Genomic DNA, 26990 nt, shown 5'->3' on the forward strand with positions numbered 1-26990 from the left:
ACCATCAGGGCTAGCCTGAAGAAAGAGAGCCCTCCCTCCATGTTAACTGTCATCCTTCAGCCTGTGAGGGAGTGAACAGGCAGGCCCAGCTCCACCAGGGCTAGCCTGAAGATAGAGAGCCCTCCCTTCATGATAACTGTCATCCTGCAAGGGAGTGAACAGGCAAGCCCAGCTCCATTAGGGCTAGCCTGAAGAAAGAGAGCCCTCCCTCCATGATAGCTGTCATCTTTCGGCCTCTGAGGGAGTGAACAGGCAGGCCCAGCTCCACCAGGGCTAGCCTGAAGAAGAAGAGCCCTCCCTCCAAACCATCTGCCTTGGTCCAGGCCTCAGAGGGAGAGAATAACCACTGGACCTCATCCCCTTTCCCACCACCATTCCCTTCTCCTTTTGTGTCGCGTTTTTTAGATTGTTAGCTCGAGGGAAGGGAACTGTCTAATTAAAAATAATAATTGTAAGCCGCTCTGATAGCCTTTAGGTCTAAAGGGCGGGGTATAAATACCATAAATAATAATAAACAAAGGGTGCTCAGCAATGGCCTCTCTTCATCTTGGAGAGATGTGCCTATTGGAATAGTGATACTGTTTTGGAATCAAAGAGTTGGAAGAGACCACAGGGGCCATCCAGTCCAACCCCCTGATCAATATCAATTACTTTGATGAAAGAATAGGGGGCATACTTAACAAAATTGCAGCTGACACCAAATTAGGGGGAGGAGATAACACCCCAGAGGAGAGGATCAAAATTCAAAGTGACTGTAATAGATTAGGAAGCTGGGCCGAAAAATAACAAAATGAATTTCAACAAGGAGAAATGAAAGGCAGAAAAAAATGGAAATGCATAGATTTAGGATAGGGAACAACTGGCTTAACAAGACAACACATGAAAGGGATCTAGGAGTCCTAGTAGACCATAAGTTGAATATGAGTCAACAGTGTGATGCGGCAGCTAAAAAGGCCAATGCAATTTTAGGCTGTATCAATAAAAGTATAGTGTCTAGATCAAGAGAAGTAATAGTGCTATTATATTCTGCTTTGGTCAGGCCCCACCTGGAATATTGTGTCCAGTTCTGGGCACCACAATTCAAAAAGGACATTGAGAAACTGGAGCATGTCCAAAGGAGGGCAACTGAAATGGTGAAGGGTCTGGAAACCATGTCCTATGAGGAACGACTTAGGGAGCTGGGGATGTTTAGTCTGGAGAAAAGAAGGTTAAGAGGTGATATGATAGCCCTGTTTAAATATTTGAAGAGATGTCATATTGAGGAGGGAGCAAGCTTGTTTTCTGCTGCTCCAGAGACTAGGACCCGGAGCAATGGATGCAAGCTGCAGGAAAAGAGATTCCACCTCAACATTAGGAACTTCCTGACAGTAAGGGCTGTTCGACAGTGGAACAAACTCCCTCGGAGTGTGGTGCAGTCTATTTCTTTGGAGATCTTTAAGCAGAGGCTGGAGAGCCATCTGTCAGGGATGCTTTGATTGAGGCTATTCATACGTATCTATATTGTATTGTGGTATATTGTACTTAGTGCCTATATTAACATTTTATATATATGTGTGTGTGTGTGATTGCTTGTATTACTATGTTTTGAGTATTTTGAAATGGCCCTCAGGCTATTCAATAAACATACTGACTTAGAGACTGCTTATTCAGTAGGAAGCCATATATAAATGAAGCTGCTATTGCTATTGTGTCTGTAAGCTTGGAATGACATACATTTGTATTGTATGCTTTACAGGCTGTGACCCTAGTGCGAGCATCATCAGATTCTGTCCAAAATTCCCAGCGTCCTCCAGCAAGTGTGCTTCCTCCTGCTACATCCAACCCACCTGCGGCCATTACCAGTACAGCACCACAGACCACATACCCAGTACAGACCACCCGAACTTCTCCTGCAACAAATAAATCAACATCTCCTATTGCCTCCAAACCCCCAGGCTTGGCAGTGACAGCAGCAACAAAAGCTCAGAGTCCAGCTCAGAATGCAGCGGTTATGCCCCAAGACAGTTCCCAAGAGAAGCTGGCAGAACAAATTAAGCTGGTAAGTTTTCTCCTCTCCCTGTCCCATAGTAGAAAATGGGATGTGGAGAAAGGTGGATGTTTTAAAGAAATTCAATTTGCTGTTCATGTTGGCTAGATTCTTTGCTCCTGCTTTATAGCAATGCTATAAGTAGTTTTCTGCCTTTTAAGTAGTACTAAATAAAGAACCCCTTTGGAGGATACATTCTCTATCTCCCACTGAGCCAAACCTGTTTCTACACAGACTGAAATCAGGACTTGATCTCAATAAAGGAAATACATCAGGTGAGCCCCTTGACCCCACAGTGTCTTTGTGTCTTTCCGTTTGAAGGTGCATTTGCTAATCATTGGTACAAACTGATGTACTGCTGTTTGTGAACTGACGCATGTAATACTACAACGCATTTTGTAATCCAGTATAGTTTATGAGCTGATGTAAAAGCCATTCATTGTGTTTTCTCTACAATTAATCCCTTTGAATGATGAAACCTAGCATATTTTATTTATTACACTGGAGGCATCACACTATCCGCCCTTCATCCATTATCAGTTGTAGTGCTAAGTGGCCTGTGAATATCTTGGATCTTTTCTTTTGTGAGGTTTGTACACTTACACATCTGCCCAGAGTTTTCTCCCCAGACTGCTACATTACAGGGTTCTGATGATGAGTGTGCTGTACTAGGCAGATTCCTTAATTATTTAGGTTCTTTGATTTATTTTGTCACTTAGGTCCAAAACACACTGCAGGAATAATCCAGTTTGAGTCTGCTTTAACTGCCCTGGCTCAATGCTAGGGAATTCTGGGAACTGTAGTTTTGTGAAACATTTTGCCTTCTCTGTCAGAGAGCTCTGGTTCCCCTGAAGGACTGGGTTTGCAGTTTGGAGGTGCTCCTGGACTCATCTCATAAGTTGACAGCACAGATAGACACGCCAGTCAGGAGTGCCTGTTATCAGCTTCTACTGATATGCCAGCTGCGGCCCTTCCCGGAGCTGGGTGGCGTAGAAACAGTAGTACACGTGCTAGTAACCTCTCAACTTGACTTATGCAATGCGCTCTACATGGGGCTACCCTTGTGCCAAGTTTGGAAACTTCAGTTGGCACAAAATATGACAGCCAGGCTGGTTGCAAGTACATACAGAACTGACCAGATAACACCCATTTTGAAATCTCTCCATTGGCTGCCAATTACTTTCCGGGCACGGTACAAGATGTTGGTTATAAACTTTACAGACCTACATGGCCTGGGTGCAGTCTACTTGCGAGAGCGCCTTCCTCCACATAATCCACCTCGCGCACTCAAGTCCTCTGGGAAGAACTTGCTGCAGCCTAAGAATACCAGATTGGCTGTGGCAACCCAGAGGGCCTTTTCATCTGCTGCTCCTAGGTTATGGAATGGCCTGCTGGAGGAGATCCGTCCTATTACCACTCTAGAAGCCTTTAAAAGGGCTGTTAAAATGGATTTCTTGTGGCAGGCCTTTCTAGATTAGTCTCCCCTTCACTAATATGGACAGCCTTCATCCACTCCTAGAAGACTGATTTCTCACTTCAATCTACCTTCAATTTTTAATTTTTATTTTAAATGTTATTTATACTGATGATTATTTTCTTAATTTATTTTTTAATTAACTTTTTATTAATTTTAAAAAACAAATATAAAAGAACATACATTCCCTTTCCATACATACACAAACTTACATTACATCGGTTACAAAGACTTCGAGCTTACATTCACTCATTACTTCCTACTGCTGGTTTGGAGATGGTTTCTTTTCTCCCTTGTCTAGTTTATTGGTTATCTTTAATTAAACAAAATAAGCCTTCTTTCCTTAGGTAAATACATCAAATTTTCCCAATTACCCAAAAAACTTGTCTGAATTCACTTTAATTTTCCTGCTTTAGTCCAACTCAACTCCCAAGGTTGTTATTTTCTCCCAATGTAATCAGAGGTAGTCTATTATTTCTTTCTACTCTTCTTTATATTTATCAGAATTCTCATTTCTTAGTCCTTTACTTAGTTTATCCATCTCAAGTAGATCTAGGAGTTTGAATGTCCATTCTTCAGTCTTTGGAATCTCACTCATTTTGCACTTCTTTGCATAAATTATTTTTGCTTCTGATAACATATAAAATAAAATTTTACCGACCTTTCTTTCTATTGCTTCCTCCAACATATTTAACAAAAAAGGTTCTGGGGTAAATTTCAAATCAGTTTTTATAACTTTTTTGATTTCCTTCATTTTTTTAAATCACTATATCTTTCTCTTAGCTGCCTATAAAAGAACCAGGAACAGTCCAAGCCTTCCTTTCTAAGTTCTTCCAGGGGTTTTATTTTGTAATCGGTTTCATTACCTGCTATAATATCTTTATATTTGATCCAGTTTCCCCTGATTGATTGATTATATTTAAAAAGTGCTTCGTTGGGAATGCCCAGAAGGATATCCTAGGACAAATTCTTTGTTTATGCTTTTTCCACACTCTCAATAGGGATGGCATGCAACCTTCTTGGAATCTGAATCTGACTTTTTGGGCTTCCTCAGGTGGCCACATTCCCTGCTCTATGATACTGTCATTGTTTGGATTTCCAGCTTTTGTATGTTTCCCCCATTCTTAGAAGGCAGAATGTCTCTCCCTAGTTACTGACAGGGAAAGCTTTAAGTTAGAATGTTCTGGTATTTTTGATCCCACCCCTTTGCCTTTGTTGCTGTTCCACTATGGGAACACGGCCCCAAAGAACCCTTGGATGAAAGATCTTCCCTATCCTTGATGTATATGATGTTAGATAGCTTCCGAACATGTATACGGTGAAGGATGGGACAGCCTCTCTTTTGATTTGTAATATCTTAATCAAAACACTCTTAAGCTACACAAGATCTGTTTGGATCTTGTGGTCTGTATTTTATTCTTTCTTTTTTTTTTTTTTTTTTTTAATAATTTTAAATTTTTATTATTAAAACAGATATACAAAAAAACAAATAAACAAAAAAGTGAATATGTACAAATATACACTAAAATAACACAACTTAGCAACCAGACAAAAACAATACCAAAGATACATTCATAATGACATTCCATTCCTACTTGATTCCCAATATATGGAAGAAGGGACCCTTCCTTTACTTATCCCAAACCCCAAATCTAAAACCTTCAACTAAATACCTTTCCTATTCTATCTTCCTTCTTTCTTCCCCTCTTCTTTCCTTCCTTAACACTATCGCTTCTTCTTCTTCGATAACTAATCCAACTTCTAATACTCAACCTACTCTAACCTTCTACACTTACTTCTCTTATCTCTTTTAACTCTCTCTCTCTCTCTCTAGTGTACCCATCTCCTTCTTCATATTGGGTCTTCAGTCAGTAAATTCCCCAATCATTCTGGTTCGCATTCATACCAACATAAAGCTTCCCTTCACCAGTCTTCGTATTATTTTTGATTGATCTTGCCTTTCTTAAAATGCCATAAAGCAACAATCTAGATCCAATCACCCTTCTTAAAATATATTTTTTACAACACGATTTCCCATTCTTTTATGTTTAAAACAAAATATCGAATGGTCTCACATAGAAGGCTTCACTGTATTACCCCACTTAAGGTCCAGAAATTTAAAGAAACCTTGCCAGTCCTCTTTTATTTTGTCTGTAGGTTTATCCCTCAAAATTTGAGTTAGACTATCCATTTCTATTCCTTCATAGACTTTGTATATCCATTCCTCAATTGTTGGTATTGTTTGGCATTTCCAATGTTGCGCATAGCACATTCTAGCTAAGACTACTAAATAATACAGTAATTTTTCTTCTTTTCCTTTTATGTCTTCTTCAAATATTCCCAGCAGGAAACATTCCGGATTGTGTTTAATGGTTCTACCCATAATAGTATTAATCTGGTTATTAATATTCCTCCAATAGTCCTTAGCAAATTTACATGTCCACCAGCAGTGATACATGGTTCCCACCTCCTTACCACATTTCCAGCATAGATTATTGGAATTTTTAGACATTTTGGCAATTTTGTTTGGAGTCAAATACCACCGATAAAACATTTTATAAAAATTTTCACGTAAATTCTGAGAGACCGTAAGCTTGTAGTTATTCCTCCAAGTTCTCTCCCATTGATTCAAATGAATGGGATGTCCGATATTGTTAGCCCATGCGATCATTTGATTTTTTACTACCTCTTCTTCCATGTCCCAATTTAATAAGATTTTATAAACCTTCCCGATTACTTTCACCGAATTATCAAATAAGCACTGAATTATATCAGACTTGTCGTTACGATGGGCGAATCCATATAATCTACCATCTTCTCTAAATCTTTCTTGCAGTTGTTTATAAGTAAACCAATTGACCTTCCATCCCTCTTGAATCAGTTGTTCTTTGGATTTCAGACTTACTATCGGGTTCCTTCTATCGATCAGGTCTTTATATCTAATCCAGTCATCTTCTCTAATCATCTCTTTCCTGTAGAAGGCCTCTTGGGGGGAAGTCCAATCAGGAATCTTTGTAATTATCCTGCTTCTGTATCTGTTCCAAACTCCTATTAATGCTCTTCTTATACAATGTCTGGCAAAGGATTTATTTTGTTTTTCTTTCTCATAAATCAAGTACGCATGCCATCCATAGTTCATCCCATCTGCTTCTATATCTAATAGTGTGTCATTTTCTAACAAAATCCAATCTTTAAGCCATAATAGACAGCATGCCTCGTAATAAATTCTCAAATTGGGTAAATTTAGACCGCCTCTTTCCCTTGCATCCTGCATTAATTTAAATTTAATTCTCGGTTTGTGCCCTCTCCAAATAAATTGAGATATATCTTTATCCCATTCTTTAAATATTTTATTGGGAATCCCAATGGGTAGAGTCTGGAACAAGTACAGGATCTTAGGGAGCACCATCATTTTTATTGTTGCTATTCTCCCCATTAAGGACATCTGAAGTTTGTTCCAGTTTATCAATTCTTTTTTAATATTGCCCCATAGTTTTTTGTAATTGTTTTCAAATAGTTCTATAGTTTTATTAGATATTTGAAGTCCTAAATAATTGATGTTTTTAACAATACGAATGCCTGATTCTTTTTCTAATTCTGATTGGTCAGCCTTATTTATATTTTTTGCCAAAATACCTGATTTGTCTTTATTTACTTTGCACCCAGAAATCTCACCAAATTCATCCAATATTTGTACAATATTTTTAACGTTGTCTCTTGGGTTTCCACAAAAAAGAATAATATCGTCTGCAAATGCTTTAATCTTATAGTTGTTTCTTTTTAACTTTATTCCCTCAATCTCTTTAGTTTCATTAATTTTCCTAATCAGGATTTCAATTATCATCAAAAATAACAGCGGAGAAAGAGGACAGCCTTGTCTAGTTCCTCTCTTGATTATAATTGGTTCCGTTTTTTCTCCATTGATTCTGACCTGTGCTTTCTGATCTCTATAAATGGCCTTTATCCAATTAGTAAAATTATCTCCCACTTTAAATACTTTTAACATTTTTAGTAACGTATCCCAACTAACCGAGTCAAAGGCCTTTTCCAAATCAAGGAAATATATACCTAATTTTTTATCGCAGTGATTATCACAATATTCTAGAACATCTATCAGGAATCTAGTGTTATCCCTAATAAATCTCTGAGGTAAGAAACCTCTTTGATCTTTACCAATTGTTTCATTTAAGCAATTTTTTAATCTTTTAGCTAATATATATGCAAAGATTTTATAGTCACAATTCAAAAGTGATATTGGTCTGTAATTTGAGGGATTTTCCAAGTCTTTGTTTTCTTTGGGGATTAGGGTTATTTCAGCTTCTTTCCATGAAGGGGGTAAATTCCCTGATATAGCCTCATTCATGATTCTTTGGAGAATATCTACCACCTCTTCTTTAAATGTTTTATAAAATAAATTAGTCAATCCATCGTTACCCGGAGCTTTCCTCAATTTAGATGACTGGATTGCTTCTTCAATTTCCAGTCTGGATATCGGTTGGTTGAGATCATGTCTCATTTTGTCTGAGAAAGGTTGAATATTACAATCCTGGATATAATTCTCAAGTTTCTCAGTGTCAATTGCTCTTTCAGCATATAAGTGTTGATAAAACTCTCTAAAAACTTCTTTAATTTCTTCCTGTTTAGTTAGAAGGATTTCACCTTTCTTAATCTTACTAATCATTTTCTTCTGTTTTTCTTTTCTTAATTTGTATGAAAGCCATTTGCCTGTTTTATTTGCATGTTCGAAATAGTTTTGCTTAGCCAATTTCAACTTTTTCCCCAATTCCTCTGTGGCAAATGAGTCCAATTGTTTCTGCAATATTTTAATTTCGTTTAATACCTTTTTCTTGCCAGGGTATTTAATTAAACTTTCTTCCTTCTCTTTCAGTGATTTATTTAAATTCATAACCTTTTTGTTCTTTTCTTTTCGATGCTTAATGTTTTGGTAAGTAAAGAAACCTCTAAAAACAGCCTTAGCTGCATCCCATACCATGGGTAATTTAACCTCTTTGTCTAAATTTTCTTTGAAGTAATTTCTCATCATTATTTTAGCATCCTTTACTATATCTTTGTCTTTCAATAAATCTTCATTTAAATACCAATTAAAGGTTTTATGTATTTCTTTAATTTCTAAAACTATTGGGTTATGGTCCGAAATATTTCTGTTTAAAGTTTCCATCTTATCAATTTTACAAATCAAGGAGCTTGAAACAAAGAACATATCTATTCGAGAGAGGGATTGGTGTCTTTCCGAATAGAAAGTAAAAGTTTTTTGGTTTTTATATAAATGTCTCCAGACTTCTATCACATTCCAGTCCTTAATAAGATCAAAAAAAGATTGGGGCAATTTCCCCTGTGTTTCTTTAATTTTTTTTCCTGAGGTTCTGTCGTTTTGGGGATCCATCACTCCGTTAAAATCCCCCAACAAAATCATGTTGATATAATCCAAATCCGATATTTTCCTCTTAAGTTTTTTGAAAAATTTACTCTTCCCTTCTTGCGGGCCATAAATTCCTAAAATTAGGATTTTTTTCCCCATTCCAAATAATTTCAACCCCTAGAAAATGGCCTTCAGGGTCACATATAACTTGTTTAGATTCGTATCCACTCTTGATGTAAATAATTAAGCCCCGCTTTGCTTTCCCCATAGCACATAAGTACTCTTTGCCCAATCGTTCATTTCGAACCAGTCTAGCATCTTTCTTCCTGATTTTGGTTTCTTGTATACATACAATGTCTGCTTTCTGCTTTTCAAGAAAATGAAAAACCTTTTTTCTCTTTTGGGGAGAGTTTAACCCCTTAACATTTAGAGATATAATTTTCATATTTATTAATGTTTATTTTACCAGCTGTGATGAGTATGTTTAATATGGAGAATAGAACTGACAACTTATTTTGAACCAATATTTATTTGGAGTGCTTCCCCTTGGAGCAGTATACTAGTTTCCAAGATTGAAGTTTAGTAGTCTTAATATATTACTTTACAAAATTCAAGGATATACTTGCACTTTACAAGATTAAGTCAAATCCCGACAACTATTTATGTAGTCAAAATATCAAGGTTTATTAAGGTAATGGACAATATAATTTCTTTACGGTAAAAGGGAATTTAAAAAGTAGAGAATTCGTATACAGTAGAATAAAGAGTAAGATACCTCCAAGGATTCAAAAATACTTTCTAGTGGAGCTTACACAAATAGAATTTATTAAATTAAATCAATTTCTTAAGTACTCCCCCCCCCCTTATCTTCATCACTGTTTCTTTTGTCATGTGTTCTTCGTAAATCTTCCAGTAATTTTCCAGCCTTGTCCATTGAATTAACTCTTATCCTTTTATCATTCCAGAAGACATGTATCCCCTCAATTTCGTCCCATTTAAATGGAATATCTAGATTCTTCAATTTGTCCGTCACAAATGAGTAATCTCTTCTCCTCTTAAGAATTTTACCAGGGATATCTTTAAGAATCAAGATCTCCTTCCCTTCGATCAACAGCTTCTTTTTATAGCTTTGTTGGAGCACGAGGTCCCTCGTTTGTTTACGGACAAAATAAATTACCACGTCCCTCGGCAATTTTTTCATCTTAGCAACTCTGGAATTCAGTCTATATACGCGGTCAAGTTCCCAAGGAAAGTGGTCAATGGATTCTTCAACGAAATTGGCCAAGATCGGTGACAGCTCTACATATAAATTTTCGTTTATTTTTTCTGGAAGGCCCCGTAGTTTTAAGCAATTCTCCCTCTGCTTCAATTGAATCCTTAATACCTGCTCCTGTTCTTCTTTCAAGTCCGTATTTCTTTCTTCATTTTGTTTTTCCAGATCTTCTGTTTTCCTTTCAAGATTCTTCACTTTTTCTTTGATCATAGTTATATCTATATCGATTTTGTCCAACCTGGTTTTAACCTCAGCAATCTCATTTTTTGCGCATCTCTGGAGTTCCATATCTCTTTATGCGTTTCTGCCTGCAATTTCCTCATTTCTTCTAGGAAGACTCATTGTTTTCCATTGTTTTACTATTGTTTCGGATATTTGGAGTTGATGATCTTCTCCTGTAATACCTTTGTGGCTTGTGATGTTGTCTCCTCGTTCCTACAGGCATCTTTATTTTTAGGATAACGTGTTAATCAAAAGGTATTAGACACCCTGTTATTAAATTTGGAATCTCTTTACTAAAATCAATTAAGAGAGAAATTAGTTTGTTAATTAGAAATTCAGATAAAATACCACAATATTACACTTCTATCCTCCAAAAATTTCAAATGTTTAGGGTCTCTCAGAATTTAAGCTAAGTAATCAAAATTAGTACTCCTAAAAATTTCCAATAATAATTTACTTTATATACTTTTTATATTTTTGAATTGTTTCTATTATTGTTGCTTACCTATTCAATTGGTTGTTTTTCAAACCTTTTCCCCTCTTGTCTTCTTCTCTTTATCACACTTTTTATAATTTATTTGTCACAAATAAATTTACAGGTTCTTGTATAGATCTGCCCAATTGGGTCTAATATAACCAAAGACAAAAAGGTAATTAGTACTGGTAATTCAAAAGAATGAAAAAGTGTTGTTAAGTAATATTTCTTTCCCCAACCAATTTAATTCAATTAGCACAGTTGCTTAAATTCCCTGCTTTCCCGTTCCAATATGAAGAGTAATAGAAAGAGGTAACAGTTACAGTTTCAAAATAGTTCCAATTAGGACACTGATCTAAAAAAAAAAAACCCAAAAAAAACCTTTGATACAAATTAAGCTTTTAAACTGAGTTGTTACCTTGAGTTTTATGATTTCCCCTTCTAAAGGATAGTACAATACTGCAACTGTTTCCTCTTGTCAAGTTAAGAACTTGTAGCTTTCCCCAGTTAATAAACCTTAAGATAAATATTCAAAATTAGCTTTAATTGCTCTATTATATTGATCTATTATAATAGTTAGAAGAGAAGGGGGGAAGGGGAATAGCAATAATAATAATAATAGTAATATGAAGAATTTCTTAAAGTATTTGAACTGATTCACAAAAGTTCAGTAAGTATTGGGAAAGTTCTAATTATAATAAAGTATGATTGTCAGATATGCACTTATCCAAAAAAGAAAGGAAAAGAGAAGAAATATACAAATACTTATCAAAAATCAGTAATCCTCTCAGTAAAGCAAAAAAGATTTCTAATAATAAATAGCCCAATCTATCCTTATATGCAGATTAATAAAACTAAAAAAGGGAATGCACGTAAAATGATTAACCAGATAGCTGCTTCAGTCTTAGCGTCCGTATATTTAATTCCAGATGTCCTCCAAACAGATCTGTCCTCCAACCTTCGTGCACATGTCTTTCAAGTATAGGCAATGCCAGGAACAGGATAAGAAAATCAGTATATTTTAAATAAATTCTTAATTGTACAGTTCCTAGGAGAATAGAAAGTTGAGATATAAATCAGTAGTCAGCAGTCCTCCACTAGACCTCGTCGTCCTCCAAACTCAGCTCCGTTTTGAAAAAGCACCACTCTGCCTTAAAGGAGACGTGTGGTTTCAAGATCCCAAATGGGTGAATTCATTAGAAAAGTTTTAGTATATCTCCACAGATGTATTTCTTCAATAGATGGTAGGGGGGGAGCAAAAAGAAAGGAGCACCCAGTAAATTATATTTCTCTCAAGTAGTTCCACAGAGTCCTCCAAAACAGTCACTCAATGGCAAGTATACAAACGAAGAATCCACATTAGTCGAACAAAAGAGAGAAAGGGAGGGGGGGAGTTGACTTCATTTTATTTTCTCATCTCAAGCATTTGTTAGATTACTTAGCTGTGCCCCCACCAAAATTCAGACCTTGTTGAGGGAGACTTGTTTCAGCTTCTATAACTCTCTCTGCCAAGACTTCTCTTTTAGTATAGTAAAAGGACACTCACCCCAGGGGTGGCATGGGTTGGATCACCCTGAAGAAAGGGATTCCACTGGTGAGCGATTTATTGCAAGCTCCTCTTGAAAGTAAATCGGCAAGAAAAGGTGGCGGCAAAGCCTTTGCTGCGGCGCCTCAGCTCGCAGCGGCTGACGCGGACGTGGTCGCCCAGGTACTTCCTCGGTCTGCAGCTTTCCTTCTTGTTTTCTCCCTTGCTGCTAATTAGTTTCAGCCGAGAAAGGAATCCAGCTGGGCCCCTCTGCCTTCTCCATTCACCGGAGAATACTCTCAGCTGTCGGTATCTCACCCCGACAGCTCCTTCCACGAATAGCCAGACACACTTTGGAGACCTCCTAAAGTGTGTCCGTTTGCTCTGCCATGCCACCGGAAGCTCCCTGTATTTTATTCTTTCAAAGTTTGTTTTGTAGCAGTAAGTGGTTTGTTGTAACTCTTGCTAGCTGAATTGCCTTTCAGCATGACAGTGTCGATTTTAGTTTTCTTAAAGTGTATTTTATTTTCATTATTCTTATTCTTCTTACTTCTCAAAGGAAAACCAAGTCCATCAACGAATAGCAGAGCTGAGGAAGGAAGGTTTGTGGTCTCTGAGACGGTTGCCCAAACTTCAAGAAGCGCCCAGACCCAAATCTCAGTGGGATTATCTCCTGGAGGAAATGCAGTGGATGGCAACAGATTTTGCTCAAGAAAGGAGATGGAAAATGGCCACTGCTAAGAAGGTCAGGATACATTTGTGTTATACAGTATTTTCCTAGAACATGTGCTATTCTGAGGGCCTGCTCCACTGACTAGATTGCTCAAACAGAGCATCTTACAAATGTTCCAAGAAAGAGAAGTGAAATAGCCTTATTTGGGCTTGAACCCAGTGTCACACTGGTATTCCCTCCTCTTCCATCAGCTCTCAAAGCTGCCTGAAAACTGACTCCATAGGGTTTCCTAGTCCCCAAGAGCAGGATTCGGAGGTGTATGCATGGGGTTGGGGCTGGAACAGTGTTTTCCAAATTGCAGGCTCTGATGTGTTCCTGTGTGAGTCACAAAATGAAAAGCTTTGAAAAAAATCAAATGTTTTTTATTCTTTAGGCTTACAGCATACAGTTTCTGTGGAGCAAATAGTAGGTGGGATGGGTTTCTAAGCCTCTTAAAGAGACAGTCATGGTCTCTCCTTCCTTATGTTGAACACAGTAAGGTGCTCAACAATGGTTCCGTTTCATCCTGGAGAGAAGTGACCAGTGGAGTCCCACAGGGTTCTGTCCTGGGACCTGTGCTATTCAACATCTTTATTAATGTCTTGGATGACAGAATTATGGGCATACTTATCAAATTTGCAGGTGACACCAAATTAGGAGGAGATGTTTAGTCTGGAGAAGAGAAGAACATTAGGAGGAACTTCGTGACAGTAAGGGCTGTTCGACAGTGGAACATGCTCCCTCAGAGAGTAGTGGAGTCTCCTTCCTTGGAGGTTTTTAAACAGAGGCTGGATGGCCATCTGTCGGGGATGCTTTGATTGGTAGTTCCTGCATGGCAGGGGGTTGTACTGGATGGCCCTTGTGGTCTCTTCCAACTCTGCGAGTCTATGATTCTATTTGTCATGCTTAAATTCTGTTCAAATGCAAACTGTCAACATCAGGACTAGGAAAGGTGATGCTTTCCAGATGTCTTGTACTACAACTCAGATAAGTCACAGCCAACATGGCAAATGGTGAGAGAGGATGGAAGTTACAGTCCAAAACACCTGGAAGTCATCAGCATAGGGAATGTTAGTCTCTTTTGCTCTGCACAAGCACGCATGCACACAAACACTCGTGGACACCTATAATAATACCATAGATGACAACATAATTTAAAATACTTTTTGTTAACTGCTGATTCATTATTATTATGTGTTATGTTGTCAAGGGGAGAAAGTAGGATTTGAATTGGTTTCCATGGAAGACTTCAATTGTTATTTTTATTAGATGATCCGGACTGTGGCTCGCTACCATGAAGAAAAGAAGCTTAATGAAGAAAGGGCCAAGAAGGAGGAACAGAACAAGCTGAGGCGCATTGCAGCAATGATTGCGAGAGAAATAGAATATTTCTGGTCAAATATTGAACAGGTAGTGCTTTCCTTCTCTGTTGATCATCAAACAACCTCGTTCAAACATTTATCCTGGAACAAGGCTGTAATAGAAATTCCTCCACTGGGAGTCAGTCTTGGACTCAGTGGGAATTTACATAAGATTGCATTCCATATCATGTTTTGTGACATTATCTCAAAGCAAAGAGTGTGCAGATCAGTAAGCAATGCTTCATTTCCAGAAAAGAACTTGGTAGAGTTCCAACCCTTGGGTTTTTTAAAGGTTTGGCTACATTTGGATGGATTGTCTAGCCAAGTTTTTCCAGAGTCATGACCAATCTTGAGCTAGCTGGGTGCTAGTCCATTTGCTCTCTCATTGCTCCTTTTCCCGCTAAACAAAGCAGGGAAATTTTGCATACTGTATTATCTAAATCTGGGCGTCTAAGAGGCACTACGCTTCAATGGTTCCGTTCCTTCCTCTTGGGCAGATTCCAGAGGGTGGTGCTTGGGAACAGTTGCTCGGCAAGGAAAGAGCTTAATTGTGGCATCCCATAAGGCACCATCCTGTGCCCGATGCTTTTCAGCACTTACATGAAGCCGCTGGAAGAGATTATCCGGAGTCATGGGGCAGGGTGTTATCAGTACACTGATGACACCCAGATATATTTCTCCATGTCTGGGTCTTCAGCTTTGACTTCAGATGGCTTCTCGCCTCTCAATGACTGTCTTAAAGCAGTAATTAATTGGATGAGAGAAAACAAATTGAAGCTGAATCCAGACAAAACGGAGGTACTTAGGTATCGGCTTCGAACCCAGGCATCCAGATACAACCTCCAGTCCTAGAAGGGGTCACACCGTCCTCAAAGGACTGTTGTACTTATTTTCAAAAAGATTGGCATTTCTTTTTGTCAGATATAAGCCTAAATATTTCATCTTTTTTCTGTTTCAAATTTATTTTTCTCTCTTACCCCGTCCGTCTTCTTTTGAAATATTTTTGTCTAAATTACTTTTTCTCTTGATTGATTTTAAATCCTGATAAATTGCCAAATTTTTTAAAGATAATTCAATAATTTTGCTATACTTTTTATAGGATCTTCTAAAAAAACACATCAGCTTTAATCTTATAATTATATCCTTTTATTCTGATTCCCTGGATTTCTTGTTCCTCTCTTCTCCTCTTATTTAATACTTCCAAAATCATCGTCATCATCATCAAATTTTTATTTCTATCCCGCTTTTCTGTTAGCAACAATTAAAGTGATCCCATGTGGGTGGCGCTAATCCTAGAAAGCCAGTCTTGTCCTGTCTATTACTCCAGTAAGGTGTGTTTGCTGTTGCTCTGCAACTTCTTCACTAAAGCCACTCCAGTCCTTTTCCTTCTCTTCGTTTCTCTTTCTGCCTTTGGAAGCATTAAGCAAACTTTAATATGGCAAGGGCTCCCAGGATTGGAGAAAGGTCTTGGCTTTGCCAATGACTCTCCTTCTCCAAACCTGTCCCTTTTTCACAGTGGGAGCACAGGTGACTTCTGCAAGCAGCTTTACAGCAGCATGGGAATCTCAGGAACAGATGGTGAGGGGAATCCCCTCCGTGTATGTTTCTTCCTATCACCTCTACCAGCCCGTTTAGGGCCAGGGGTAAGGGAGGCAGCTGGCCAGAAGATATGGAAACATCCCTTCTCAACATTTCTGCCCAGCCCGTTTAGGGCCAGGGATCAGGGAGAAAGGGCAGCCTGAAGCCATGAGAAAGAGTTTCTTTGCAGCACCTCTGCCCAGCCTGAAAGAGGGTCAAGGTCAGAGAGGGAAGCCAGCCAGAAGACACAGAATAAGGGGTGAGTACCAGGAGCCCCTTCTATGTAGCTGGCAGATTCCTCTGCATTTCATACATCTTTCTCTGTATCTTAATTCATTTGTTAATTCTGATATTCTTTGCTCTTCTTGTTTTTGAATTGTATCATTTGATATCTTTTCCAGATATGTTGTTTTATCTTTATTTCTTCCACTCCTTTCTCTATTTTCATGTCTGATATTTTTTCAACTTTTCCAAAATTATCCAGCTCTTTTTTTCAGATCTTTTCTGCTCTTCTTTCTTTAATTTCTTCCTTCAGTTCTTGTCTAGTTTCTTCCAGTTCCTCTTTCGAACACGATTCTCTCATTTCTTCTCTTACTTTTCTTATTTCTTCTAAAGGTAGTGAATTTAGATCCATTATTCTTATAGCTTCTTCCATTGAACCTCTTCTTTGAGTTGTTACTTGTATTTCTGATTGTGTCAAGGCTCGCCTTCCTGATGTATATTGTATATTGCTTATATTTATGCTGTACCCCGCTTTGATCATTTTTTTGGAAAAGCGGGCTATAAATAAACAGTATTATTATTTATTATATTCTACAACAAATGTTTATTATAATCACATATAACAAACAGTATTTTTCAATTTTTTGATACAACCTTCAAATTAATATTTCTGTATTTTTCTCCCCAAAATACTATGCATTCTTAAACATCCCAATACAATAATAGTCTATTCATTCCCTTAAATTACATCTAAATTCTTCTAATTCATTATGCTAACTATTCCTTCTTCCCTGTCCAATTTTCTGCTCATTGATCCTTCTTGTTTCCTGTTTACTATTATTGTTACTATTAATTGGCTAAATTTCTATTTTCTAGCCATATATATACTATACATTAATGCACGTACCTTTAATTATCTATGGGGCAAAACAGACCGGCAGAAGCTGCCCCTTCAGAACCACAGCAACATTACGCCACCACTCCAATCGGTCTTGAACTCACAGGAGCTGCAAATTGCCGCTCCTTTTTCAGACAGCAAAAAGCTGGCTTTTCCACCTGTGCCACAACCAGAATCCAGCTTCATGACGCTCTGGTGGAGTGCAGCGTGTAAACACTGTGCCGCTGGAGTGTCATGAAGTTGTCCCCGTGTAAATGGCTGGGTGGCTTCAGGGTGGCATGCAAACACCGCAGTCCCAAGGAGCCTGGAAAGCAGTGCAAAGGGGCTGTCTGTTTCACCCCTCCATTTATAAAAGGTTTTTCACTCTTTCTCAATAAAAATAATATACTTCTATATTCATATAATCCAAAATATACAGTGGGCCCTTGTTATCCGCTGGGGTTTGGTTCCAGGAACCCCCGTGAATAACAAAATCCGTGGATGCTGAAGTCCTGTTAAATACAATGGCATAGCAAAATGCTGTCCCTTATATAAAATGGGAAAATCAAGGTTTGATACTTGGAATTGTTACTTTTTTTGAATATTTTCAAGCCGTGGATGCTTGAATCTTTGTATAAAAAATCCGTGGATAAGGAGGGCCAACTGTACTTCCGTAATCAACCACCAAATCCAAAGTTATTAAGTTTCCTTATTCATAAGACATTTATATTTTAAAGTGACGTTTCCATCCCTCTATATTATATATTGGCTACAGTCTATTCCAAATTTATAGAATTGTTGCACCACATATTATCTATATATACACCCATATATATATATTCCCTCTTTACTATTATATTTTCTTTCCTCCCTTCTTTCTTCCAATTTTATACTTTATAGAATTTCTTCCTTCTTCCTGTTTTAATTGTTACAGTCTCCTTCTATTGTCATTTTACACTTTCTCCTCTTCTTTTTCTCTTGACAATTTCTTTCAATAAGATTTCAGAGTGGTAGAGGATTACTAAAAATAGCAGTGACTATGAGGAAAACGGCTCAAACTGCATTACAACAACAACAAAGGAGACCATCTATTGAACTAAATCCAAAATCAGTAGATCAAATGTCAGTTTTAGTAAAATACTTAGGTATTAAGGCGGGTTACACACCGCCATTTAGTACGTAATGAATACGTACTAGGGTTAGGAAGGGGCGGTGCTTCCACACACCCCCTAACCCTAGTACGTATTCTGTATGTACAATATGGCGGCGGCCGCCATATTTACGTATCGGACGCTGTGCGTCCGCACATGTCGCGGCGTCTATGACGTCGCGAGTCTGCCCCTGGCGCCTCGCGACGTCATAGAGGCGTCGCTTAAAGAAGCTCCATTTTGGAGCTTCTTTTTCGGTCCGTGCGGGAGCCGTGCAGTGTGGCTGCTGCGGCTCCCACACGGAGCAAACGGCGGTGGTGGCAGACCGCCTCAAAGCGGCGGTCTGTAACCCGCCTCTGATAACAAAAAAAAATGCAGAACTCTTTCAAAATAACTATAAGGAAATATGGAAAGAAACAAAGAAAGACCTTGACAAACGGAGTATGTTGCGCCTTTGATTTTTAGGGGAAATAGCATTAATCCAAACGAATGTACTACCTAAAATGTTATTTTTATTTCAAACAATCCCAATTATATATAATGAAATACCATTTACACAGTGGCAGAGATATTTCTGACTTCATCTGGTCTGGGGAAAAGCCACAAATAAGATAGAAAAAGGAAAGGGAGGAGTAGGGCTGCCCAATTTAAAATTATATTACTTTGTCTGCTTCCTAACTTGGGTAAGAGAATGGATAACACTTGAAAAGGAAAATTTATTAGTACAGTGAGCCCGCGTCATACGCGGGCTCCTTATAGGCGACTTTCAACATACACTGAAGCTGCCTGGGAAATGTGTGTGCATCCTGCATGCGCACATTACCACATGCCAAGCACGAGCCCCATTATATACAATGGGGCTCACAAATGGCGTGCGCACAGCTGCGCAGAATGTGCACAGCTGGGCAGCAAGCATAAGTTCCATTGGATATAATGGGGCTTAAGCCTACACGTTATTTGCTTTACGCAGGTGAGGGGCAACGGATCCCCTGCATAAAGCAAGGGCCCACTGTATTAGAAAAGGAAAAGTTGAGGTTTGGGTAGCATGGCATCTATGGAAAAGAAAAACTTAAAGAGTATAAATCATTTAGTAAGGAAATCACTGATGAAAGTATGGAGGAAATATAAACCTAGGCTCTGTCCAAAAATAACTTATTGGTGTTCCCCGCATGAAGCTTTTTTTGGCAGAGAAGATATCCCACATCAGAAATGGATTAGATATGGAGACATTCTGGAAGAAACAGGTAGGGAACTAGAAATAAAATCCCAGGAAGAACTTAAAGAAATAAATATAGAGTGCCATTGGTACTTATATCGACAACTAAAAGAAATGTTCAACATCAGTGTGAAACTGAAAGGATTTGAAACCAAAAAACCAGAATGGGACAAAATAATAGAAATGGGAAATAAAAACATGATTTCAAAATGTTATAAGTTACTACTAAAATGGGACACAGAAGAAGAGATAATTAAAAACAGTCTAGTTAAATGGACGCCATACATAGGGCACAACCTCCGATGTTGGGAGGAAATGTGGAATAAACGATTGAAGTGTACTTTGTGCCAGGACTTAAAAGAAAACAATTACAAGATGTTTTTAGGTGGCATCTGTCAGCACCAAATTGCTGGAAATGTTCACAAGTAACAGGATCATATTATTACTTATGGTGGACATGTCCCAAAGCCAGAAAGTATTGGACAGAGGTTTATAAAATAACAGTGATAGAAGTAAAAATAGATGTGGCATTTTTACCTGAGGTCATCTTAGTGTTAAGAAGGAAGCGGAAAGGAAGCATAGGAAACTAGTTTTCTATATGTTAACATGTGCGAGAATAATATACTGTATGTATGGATGTGGAAGAAAGAGGAAACACCAACAGTAGCACAACTCTCTCAAAGTATGGTAGAGTTTCCTTCTCTGGCGGTTTTTAAACAGGCTGATTGTGTTTTCCTGCATGGCAAGGGGTTGGACTGGATGGCCCTTGAGGTATCTTCCACCTCTATAATTTTGTAAGGAAAGACTCTCAGTCCTTCTTTGTTGGGGCATAGAGGGGTGCAGCTGTGTGCGTTTAGCGGGTTTGCAGAGGCCACATGCTGTGGAATGAAGGCTGGCATGAACAGGGAAAGAGATACTTTAAGTACCAGAGCTGCCCAAGGTGAAGGGTTCTTTCCAAGAACCAACCATGGAAATTCCTACCTCTCCTTTCTTAACGACATGTATTCCCCACACACAAACATTGCTTCTTCCTTTACCTCTTCATTCAGCCTGTCTCAAGAAAGAAAATGCAGTTCCAACTTACCAGCCAAGTCCCAACAAAGCTCAGTGCTTAAGCAGCATCTCAAATTTGAAAGCTCATTTTCCCCTGGTTTCTTCCCCACCACCACATGTTCTAATTCCTTGTCAGTCTGTCCCAAAATGGTGCTGCTCCAAGCCACAAAAATGATGCCCTGTGCTCAAGCCTTGCATGAGTTTCCTGCCGCTACTAGTGAAAGACGCAGCTAAGAAGGTGAGCTTGCACGGACAGGTGAAGAGCAGAAGACACCACCACACGAAGTGAAGCTTTGTGGTGATTTTAAGAGACACTGAAAAGAGGTTTCATGCAACCCTTATCCCTACTATGGTCCTAAAGACTGTTGGTTCCCCTTGTCTTTCTTCTGCACCCATACTTTCACTGAAGCCCCCTTGACACCTCTTTTTGCTCTTACTGCCCCCCTGGATTGTTCCACTGCCCCCGGGGGGCATATCACTCACTTTGGAAATCACTGCTCTAAACTAGGGGTTAGAAATATTTGATCAGACAGATTTTGTTGAGCTGCATCTCCTGTCACCTCTAGCCAATTTTACCAATGATGAGAGATGTTTGGAATTGCAGGCCTACATGTCTTCTATCCCTTTTCCAGTAAACCTGTCCTGGGTTTTTTTAGTGGTTGTGGTAGCATGGAGTAGCAAAGCAGGAGCAACTACATCCGTGCACTAGCTTGCAGCTTGATCATAAACTAGGGTTTTTCAGAATCATGGCTTATCATTGAGTGAATACAACTAGTATATCTTATGGATGGATGTTCTTACTGATGTGTGTTAGGTATTTGACATTTTTTTCCTTGATCAGATCTTCGCACTAAAAATTATATATAGTTTCTCTTCTCTTCTGGTTCTAGTGTCTCTCACTGAAGTCTTAAATGTTAGGTTGTTGGTCAGTCTGTCTCTCATACATGGCATATTCTTTGTTATATTCTTCAGGTTGTGGAAATAAAACTGCAGATTGAATTTCAAGAGAAAAGGAAAAAAGCATTGAATTTAAAGAGACATTCGAAGAGAGGTATTCCTTTCCAACTCTTTTTTTTCTTTTTGCAGATGAGGTCATTATAATGTATTGTAATAAGAAAGACAGTAAAGACATTTTGCTGGACTTTTAGAGGTGTCTAAACATATAGCCACTTTATCTAGTTCTTGTTAATGCCATTCCTATAGTATTTTTACTTTGTTTCTGTTGGGTGTGTGGCTGATGAGCCAACATGGAGGATGTGTAATGAATGAACGGAGTGCAATCCCAACAATATTATGATAATTTTGAGTATAATCTAACAAAACAAAAATCTGTGAAATACCAGTCCTTAAGGCAAGAACTGACGAGGCTAATGGATTAACTGATTTGGAGTTTTTACTTGCATGTGAAGGAACATAACACCACTTGAATGAGATTGAGCTGTCAGAAGAAGCAAAAATGGCATGCAGCCCAAATAGGATGAGTAAGGAGGGGAAGGGTGGGCAATACATGCCATGCAGACATGTCATTCCTGGAGCTATTAGAGAAGCTAAGAGAGAACCTTGTAAAGAATCTCCAAAGAACTGGGCACTGGCCCTTGAACCAGCAGACTGTAAGCTCTCAGCCCTAATTAGACACATCCTTAACACTGAGGATACTGTGAACATAGCATTTCAGCAGCTCCTTCCATGGGGATAAAATTTAAAGATCGGAACAGAAAACCAAGTATTTCCAGGCCAAGGTTAAGGACCTTGAGGATCTTAATATCTGTCTGAGAAGTGTGCCAGAATATGAGGAGGAAGGTGATCTACTCTCCTTTGTTCTCACTTGGATTAATGACAACTGCCCTACCTCAGATCTTAAAAGCTCTGGGTATTGAAAGAGTACACAGATCCCTTAATATGAACCAATACTGGAACATGCAACCAAGAGATATAATAGTCTGCTTTGCACATTACCCCCCACCAAAAAAACCTCAAATGTTAAATAAACTTTTTGCCATTGACAGTTTGACTTACAAAAATCACAAGATTCAAATATTTCAAGATCTTTCACCAGAGGACTTCTTCACATGGGAGACAAACGTCATTAAAGCGTGGTAATAGCGTGATTATCATACCCCCACCCACGCTTCTCCTGTTCATGTCTCATGCTTGAACTGTAATGGATGTGTCATAACAGAAACTCCCGTTATTACCCAGTGACACGTCCATTACAATTTACGCACTGGACACGAACAGAAGAAGCATGCGGGGGTGTGATAATCCTTCCATGATCGCGCTATTACCATGTTTTAATCATGTTTTAATGACATTTGCCTCCTGCGTATGATAGAGCCCAGAGGCTCTGAAAAAGCAAATCTTAAACCTGGGGGGACCCAGCAGATGCTTGGAATCAGATCTAAGATTAAACAGGAGGGGCTGGTGACTCTTTTTCCAGAGGTAGTGGCAGATGTCATGGAAGAGGAGCGGTCGCATCTGGGCATGGCCAAGGCCCTTCCAGTGTGCACAAATAGGCTGTACATGTTACTGGGGGGAGGGGGATGGAGAGAGTAAAACCCCCCTCCCAGATGCCTCAGTATCTGGACTAGTTATGGGTAGTTTTCCCCCCAGATATGGGATGACACTCTCAAGAACCCTGAAGATGAGGCTTTCCTACATAGGGCACATGAGATGGCCATACTTACAATCAGAAGTGCTGCAGTAACCACCTTATTTGCTAGGGCATGCATCAGATGGGCTAGTGGGCTATTGCTTCAGATTCCCAAGGAAGAGGCCAAGTTTGGACAAGAGGCCAACAATCTAACAAAGGCTTCTGCCTTCATATAGAACGCTACATATAAAACGCTAGATGACACCAAATTAGGAGGAATAGCTAATACTCCAGAGGACAGGATCAAAATTCAAAATGACCTGAACAGACTAGAAAAATGGGCCAAAGCTAACAAAATGAAATTCAACACGGAGAAATGTTAGGTACTACACTTAGGGCGGAAAAATGAAATGCACAGATATAGGATAGATGACACCTGGCTGAACAAGACTACATGAGAAAGGAATCTAGGAGTCCAAGTAGACCATAAATTGAACATGAGTCAACAGTGCGATGCAGCAGCTAACAAGGCCAATGCGATTTTAGGCGGCAGCAATAGAAGTATAGTGTCTAGATCAAAGGAAGTAAAAGTGCCACTCTATTCTGCCTTGGTCAGGCCCCACCTGGAATATCGTGTCCAGTTCTGGGCGCCACAATTCAAAAAGGAGATTGAGAAACTGGAGCATTTCTCTCCAAGATGAAAAGGAGCCATTGTTGAGCACCCTTTGGGTTTGGCCAGTCAACCAATTACAAATCCATGTAACAGTTACCTTGTGTAGCCGACATTTTCCAAGCTTTGTTGCAAGAATGTCATGGGAAACGTTATCAAAGGCCTTACTGAAATCAAGATATACTATATCCACAGCATTCCCTTCATCTACCAAGCTGGTAATTTTATCAAAGAAAGAAATACAGTAAGATTTGTCTGGCATGACTTGTTTCTCTGAAACCCATGTTGACTCTTTGTGATTATAGAATTGACTTCTAGATGTTCACAGATTCTCTGTTTAATGATCTGCTCTAGAATCTTTCCTGGTATTGATGACAGACTAACTGGACAATAATTGTTGGTATCCTCTTTTTCCCCTTTTTGAAGATGGGGACAAGGTTTGCCCTCCTCCATTCTGTGGGACTTCTCCTGTTCTCCAGGGGTTTTCAAAGATTATTGCCAATGGCTCCAATATTACATTTGCCAGTTCTTTTAATACTCTTGGATGTAGTTCATCAAGTCCTGGAGACTTATATTCATTTAGATTATCCAGATATTCCTGTACTATCTCTTTACTTATTCTGTGCTGAAATTTCCCTAATCTAGCCTCTGCTCCATTATCCTCAGGTTGAGCACCCTTTTCCTTTTCTGAGAAGACTGAGGCAAAGAAGGTGTTGAGTAATTCTGCCTTTTCTCTGTCCCCTGTTATCATTTTGCCATCTTCTCCACACAGTGGCCCTACTATTTCCTTCTTCTTCCTTTTGCTGTGGACATATCCAAAAAAGCCCTCTTAACCTCTCTAGCAAGCCTGAGTTCATTCTGCACTTTAGCTTTTCTGACTTTACCCGTACACATGCTTGCTATTTTTTTGAATTCCCCTTTGGTGATTTCCCCCTTTTTCCATTTCTTATACATATTCCGTTTAAAACTTAGCTCATTTGAAAGTTCCTTAGTCATCCATCCTGGTTTCTTGAGACACCTCCCATTTTTCTTCCTCATTGGAACTGTTTTAAATTGTGTCTTCAGTGTCTTCCTTTTGCGAAACTCCCATCCGTCCTGAACTCCTTTATTTTTTAGTATTTCTGACCATGGGATCACCCCCAGTATCTCTCAAAGTTTACTGAAATCAGCTCTACTAAAGTCTAGTACACGTGTCTGACTATGCCTGGCTTCTCCTTTCCACTGTATAACAAACTCCAGGAGAACATGGTCACTTTCACCTAATGATCCCACCACTTGCATTCCATTGGCCAAGTCATCCTTGTTGGTTAGAATCAGATCTAAAATAGCTGACCCCTTTACTGCCTCTTCCACCTGTTGGACAATGAAATGGTCTTCAAGTCAAATGAGGAATTTGCTAGACCTTGAGGATTTTGCTGAGTTTGAATCCCAGCAAATATTAAGATAGTGGAAGTCATGCATCACTACAACATCTCTCCTTTCTGAGTGTGTGGTCATCTGTTCTAGAAAGGCATTATCCAATTCCTCCGTCTGACTTGGGGTCTGTAATAGACTCCCATAATAACATCCCTGTTGTTTCCCTCCCCTTTAATTTTGATCCAGATGCTCTCCACCTGGCTTCCAGTTTTGATGTCCTGGATGTCTCTTCACTGGTGTAAATATCTCTGACATATGGTGCTATTCCTCCTTCTTCCCTGTTTGGCCTATTTCTCTTTAAAAGATTATACCCCACTATTTCTACATTCCAGTTCTGAGACTCATCCCACCAGGTTTCAGTGATGCCTATTATATCGTATTTGCTTTGTTGTACTAGGAGTTCAAGTTCATCTTGCTTATTTCCCATGCTCTGTGCATTAGTGTAGAGACATCTAAGACCATGTGTCCCTTGTATTTGCTGCCTGTGCAAGATTTTTTGCCTCCCACTGTTGGGTCCTTGCACGATTTGCCTTGTTCCCTCTATGACAGTTTGGCTATTTTCACCAGCACTTTTGCCTTCCAGAATACTGTCTCCCTCCCCCACGTAACTCAGTTTAAAGCCCTCCTGACCAAATTCTTGAGACTGTTGCCAAAAACGTTTCTTCCAACTGGCGTGAGATGCAACCCATCTGTAGCCAGAAGCCCCCCCCCCCCATGGAACCGCAGCCCGTGATCAAAGAATCCAAATCGTTCTCGGTGGCACCATATGCGGAGCCAGTTGTTTATTTTCCTCTCCCTTCCTGGACTATGGCCTTGAACTGACAGAAGAGACAAGATGACAAGTTTTGCATCCATTTCTTTCAGCTTCCTACCCAGAGCCTCGTAATCCCTCCTGGTATTCTGAAGGCTGTGTCTTGCAGTATCATTGGTTCCCACGTGGACCAAAAGGAAGGGGTATTGGTCAGTAGGCTTGACCAGTCTTGTTAGCTTGTCTGTCACATCACGGATCTTTGCCCAGGGAGACAACACACCTCTCGAGACATCTTGTCAGGCCTACAAATCACTGCTTCTGTGCCCCTCAGCAAGGAGTCACCCACCACGACCACACGTCTCCTCCAAGGCTTAGCAGCAACTGTTCCCTCTGGTGGAACTCTCAGGCTTGGCTGCTCTGTGTCTGAAGAATGTCCATGCACCTCTTCCTCGTCCTCCTTGATAAGAAAAAGAGCTTCAAATCTATTGTCTAGCTGCATAGTTCAAAGAACTATGGGGATGCCACATTGCAACCCATGAAAATAAACTGCTTCCATCTTTCTAACCCTAATAACTTCTTTACTCTTTTGAGTCAAATTTTTGTGTGCCTCAGTTCAGACTCCTGGGCTGTGCTTTCCTTCTTTTTCATGTTTGTTGGTAAAACATAGTTTGCTATTGAATGCAGACCAGTCTAAATTAACTAGAATATGGGATGAGTGTTGATGATAATCCAAATTTTACTCACAAAGCACCAAATCATGGTTTAAGATAATAGCTAGACTAGCCCCAACCTCGGACTAGATGACTAGACTATACTAGCCTTAACTTCCCAAAGAGCTTTCACCACAGTCGCTCCAAGATTGTGGAACAGTCTCCTGGAAGAGTCCTTGGAGACTTTTAAGAAGGCAGTTAAGACGGATCTCGTCCGCCGAGCATACCCACCCAATCTTGTATAAGACACATGGATCCACCTCTTTGATTAGGATTGAAATATCTTTATCCCACTGTTGCCTTTCAATAGC

General features: G+C 39.3%; 1 protein-coding gene across 18 annotated transcripts in view; it reads left to right on the forward strand.

The window, feature by feature from the left end:
- The window catches only part of EP400 (E1A binding protein p400), a 390490-nt gene that overhangs the window by 268552 nt on the left and 94948 nt on the right, over positions 1 to 26990 (forward strand). For all 18 annotated transcript variants that reach the window (XM_042441525.1, XM_042441527.1, XM_042441539.1 and 15 more), the window contains 4 exons: positions 1736 to 2038; positions 12935 to 13120; positions 14357 to 14497; positions 21515 to 21593. In XM_042441525.1, coding sequence (XP_042297459.1) covers positions 1736 to 2038; positions 12935 to 13120; positions 14357 to 14497; positions 21515 to 21593 — 709 coding nt within the window. The remainder of the gene's footprint in view (positions 1 to 1735; positions 2039 to 12934; positions 13121 to 14356; positions 14498 to 21514; positions 21594 to 26990) is intronic.

This window comes from Sceloporus undulatus, chromosome 10 (assembly GCF_019175285.1).
Source record: "Sceloporus undulatus isolate JIND9_A2432 ecotype Alabama chromosome 10, SceUnd_v1.1, whole genome shotgun sequence".
Classification (NCBI taxonomy): domain Eukaryota; kingdom Metazoa; phylum Chordata; class Lepidosauria; order Squamata; family Phrynosomatidae; genus Sceloporus; species Sceloporus undulatus.